The following is a 3,662-nucleotide window of genomic DNA, read 5'->3' as shown; positions in this document are numbered from 1 at the left end:
AAAAGAGGTGTTTCTTGTGACCAAATTTACATAATTTCGACCAGGCATTTCGACGTCATTTCGACGTCAACATTTCGACATTTCGACGTCAACATTTCGACATTTCGACGTCAACATGACGTCTTTTCGACTTTATATTTCCCACTGGGAGTAACGGAGGAATCAGTCCATAAATATATTGGAGCTGATTGTAATTCAAGCACTTGTATAACTTGAGTAGTTAGCTTTGTTAGAAGAAATGCTCCTGCTAGTTCAAGCCTCGGAATTGTGAGTCGTTTCAGAGGTGCAACTTTCGTTTTTGCACAAACCAGGGTGACCTTTGTATTTCCATCAGGAGATGTTGCTCGCAAGTATACGACTGCTGCCATAGCTCGCTGAGATGCATCACAAACCCATGTATTTCGAGTTTCGTGTCAGAAGTGCAGCCTAACCATCTAGGAAAGGTCAAGCTTGAAATCTCCTGTAGATCTTGAAGAAAATTAATCCATTCAGCGGAAAGAGGTGGTGGCAATGGATCATCCCATTCGAGCTTGAGAGATCACAATTCTTGCAATAAAATCTTTGCTTTTATACTGATGGGAGAAAGAAAACCGAGAGGATCAAAACACTTTGCTATGGTAGATAAGATGGATCGTTTGGTAACAGAACCAGTAGATATATTTTTGAATTGGAATTGGAAGGTATCCATTAACGGTTTTCAGAATAAACCTAGAATGTTTACCATGGTATTATCTTTGATGGCAACTGATGAAGAAAGGATCTTCTTGTCGTTTTGAACAAATGCTAATATATCTGGGTGACTGCAGAACCATTTTTGCAGAGGGAAACCACCTGCCATGCAGAGATTATTTAATTGCGTTACTATTTCTTGTGCTTGCTGAATAGAGTCAGCTCCTCCAAATATGTCATCAACGTATCGTCCTTTGGTGAGGCTTGGCACTGCCAAAGGGTACTGGTCCCCGTGATCCTTGACCAGTTGTAATAAAGTACGGAGCGCAAGGAAGGGTGCACATGCTAGACCATAGGTCACAGTAGTCAATTGAAAAGCGGCAATATTATCGGACTGGTCAAACCAGAGTACTCGCTGAAAATTCCAGTCATCGGAGTGTACCTTTATTTGTCGGTACATTTTCTCTACATCTGTAGAAAAAACATAGAGAAATTTTCGCATCCAGATTAAAACATTGAACAAATCAGTTTGCAATTTCTCTCCGGTATGTAAAATATCGTTTAATGACAATCCAGAGGTAGTACGGCTTGAACCATTAAAGACTACTCTTAATTTAGTAGTAAGACTGGTTTCTCGTTTTACACCGTGATGAGGCAAATAGTATACTTGAGGGGGGTCATACTTTTGATCAGAAACAATGCGCATATGCTGGAGTTGATTATACTCGTTCATAAAATCGAAGTAAGTACGTTTATATGCGGGATCGTTTTCAAATGTGTTCTTCATCCTAGATATTAACCGAAAAGCCTTAATCTTTGAATTTCCTAGCTGACTCACTGAATCTTTAAAAGGTAATCTTACAACGTAGCGACCATTCTCATCTCTAGAATGAGTAGATTGAAAATGATCCTCACATGCTTGATGTTCGGTTGAAAGCAGAGATCTTGACGAGCAAGGAATGTCCTCTAGTTCCCAAAAACGACTTAAGACCTCAAGTAATTCCCTATCAACGGAAACGTGATAGCTTTGCGACACAACAGGAGTTGGCTGTAAGCCACATGGAGCAGATGACGACAAATTAGGATTTGGCTGAAAGCCACACGGACCAGAAATGATCCATCCAAAGATAGTGCGCTGAGCTGTCGGTAGGTTAATAACTCCTTTGACTAAACCGTCCTGTATAATGTGACCATAGAAATCAGAACCAATAATTATGTCAATAGCGCCAGGTAATGAGAATTCAGGATCTGCCAGTTCGAGCTCCGCAAGGTGTGGCCATACAGTAGTAGTTATCTTTGCAGAAGGCAAAGGTGTAGTGAGCTTTGGCAGGATGTGAGCTGTAACGCTACAAGTAGATTGTGAATCATGTAATGATTGCAAGGTAAACGAAGTAAGACCCTTTGTCTTATTCGTCTGTTCACCTCCTACTCCAACGAGAGAAATAGCAGTCATCTTTCTAGGAATTCGCATCAGCTGAACTACACGTTCCCGTATAAGAGATATCTCAGAGCCTTGATCAATTAAGACTCTCACCTTACGCTTTTCACCTCTATCGTTCAAGAGATTGACACGAGCTGTTGCGAGGAGAACTTCTGATGGAGAGAATTGAACTCCAAGTGCAGAATGCAATACGTTACTTTGTACTGGTTTAGTAGCTGAATCGGAATGATTTTCCGAATTCAGCGCATCAGGTTTATTAACTTTAGGCTTCATATCAGATTTATGAATGGTAGTATGGTGTTTATTTCCACATTTTATACAACGTCTCGTGATTTTATAAGTAGCTGCTCGATGAGGACCTAGACAATTGTAACATAACTTATGCTTTACAATCAGTGCTATGCGTTGAGGTACTGTTTTTGATTCATATTGCGAACATTTCGATGGATGATGATTCTCTGAACAGATACCACAAGTTTTTGAATTAAAAGCCGGTTGATCCTTTAGTTTTCCTTGAAAATGAGCCTTCACTGGGATCTGGCGAGGTTGTGCAGGACCTTTCGTGCCTCTTGATTTCTCGAACGCTTGCAAAGAAAGTAATCGAGTCATTAAAAACTCGGTGAATTGCTGCCATGTCGGAGGGTCCTTTGACGGGCCTAGATGATATTCCCAAGCTTTAACAGAGTCGGAGTCGAGCCTTTGAACCGCGATGAATACTAAGAAATCATCCCAAGATGCGACTGGTCGTTGTAAGGTTTCAAGCGTTCTATATATTTCCATAATGTTTGTGTACAATATTTCCATCTCGGAGGCGGACTCTTTAGTCATTCGTTTTGTTGACTTTTCTTAAATAAAATGACACTTTTATTTAGAGTAGAAGTAGTATACTTTGTAATTTATTCAAGCAGGTTATTTTACATTGATTATAAGTACGTTATACTGTTTACTTGAGTGAGCTAGTCGAAACAGTACAACCAACGAACGAAAAGAAAACTAGATTAGTAAATGGTTACTACCAACCAAAAAGAAACAAAAGAACTAAACAAACTGATAAACTATTAAATAGCAGATGTGTAACAAAAAGATGGTAAAACTTTACAAACACGGACCCAGCCCCAATGACCTTGACCTTGGCATATGTTGTCAAGGTCACCTTACTGAGTGACCTTCAGAAGGTTTTAGCCGTCGCTCGTTGTTCGTTAAAAAGTTATGGAGAAAAGAAGTTTCGCAAATGCTATGTAGTTCACGATATCATGTACGTTTAGGATGGCCTCACGTGGAAAGTTTCTGACACCATATACAATTCAAAGAATGTATAAGTGTCTTTGATATTATTAAGCATACGAATGAGAGTAAGCTACCCACTTATTATTATTTTTTTAAAAGATATTTACAATATATATTTTCCGTTATTATATCTGCCATATATCTATTGACCAAGAATAATTCTTCCTTCCCGCGGTAAAGTTGATTAAACACGTAAGTCGCAAGTGTTTTTGGCACGGCGCGCTGCGCGCGCCCCACCCCCATCCCACCACCACCTCCGCCCACC

The 3,662-nt window shown here is 39.9% G+C and overlaps 1 protein-coding gene across 1 annotated transcript; it reads right to left on the bottom strand.

Annotated features, from left to right (window-relative positions):
• Nucleotides 1-308: 308 nt before the first annotated feature.
• On the bottom strand, nucleotides 309-2,938 carry LOC105568544 (the record flags this gene model as incomplete). The annotated part of the gene is made up of 2 exons (XM_012024290.1): nucleotides 722-2,938; nucleotides 309-529 (listed from the first exon to the last, which is right to left on the bottom strand). Coding segments are annotated over exons 1-2 (2,438 nt in total), but the record flags the coding sequence as incomplete, so codon positions are not given.
• Nucleotides 2,939-3,662: the final 724 nt, after the last annotated feature.

This window comes from Vollenhovia emeryi, unplaced genomic scaffold (assembly GCF_000949405.1).
Source record: "Vollenhovia emeryi isolate VEMERY1.0 unplaced genomic scaffold, V.emery_V1.0 DF942512.1, whole genome shotgun sequence".
In the NCBI taxonomy this organism is placed as follows: domain Eukaryota; kingdom Metazoa; phylum Arthropoda; class Insecta; order Hymenoptera; family Formicidae; genus Vollenhovia; species Vollenhovia emeryi.
Note: the sequence above shows the minus strand (reverse complement) of the source record. Positions and strands in the feature narration are given on the sequence as shown.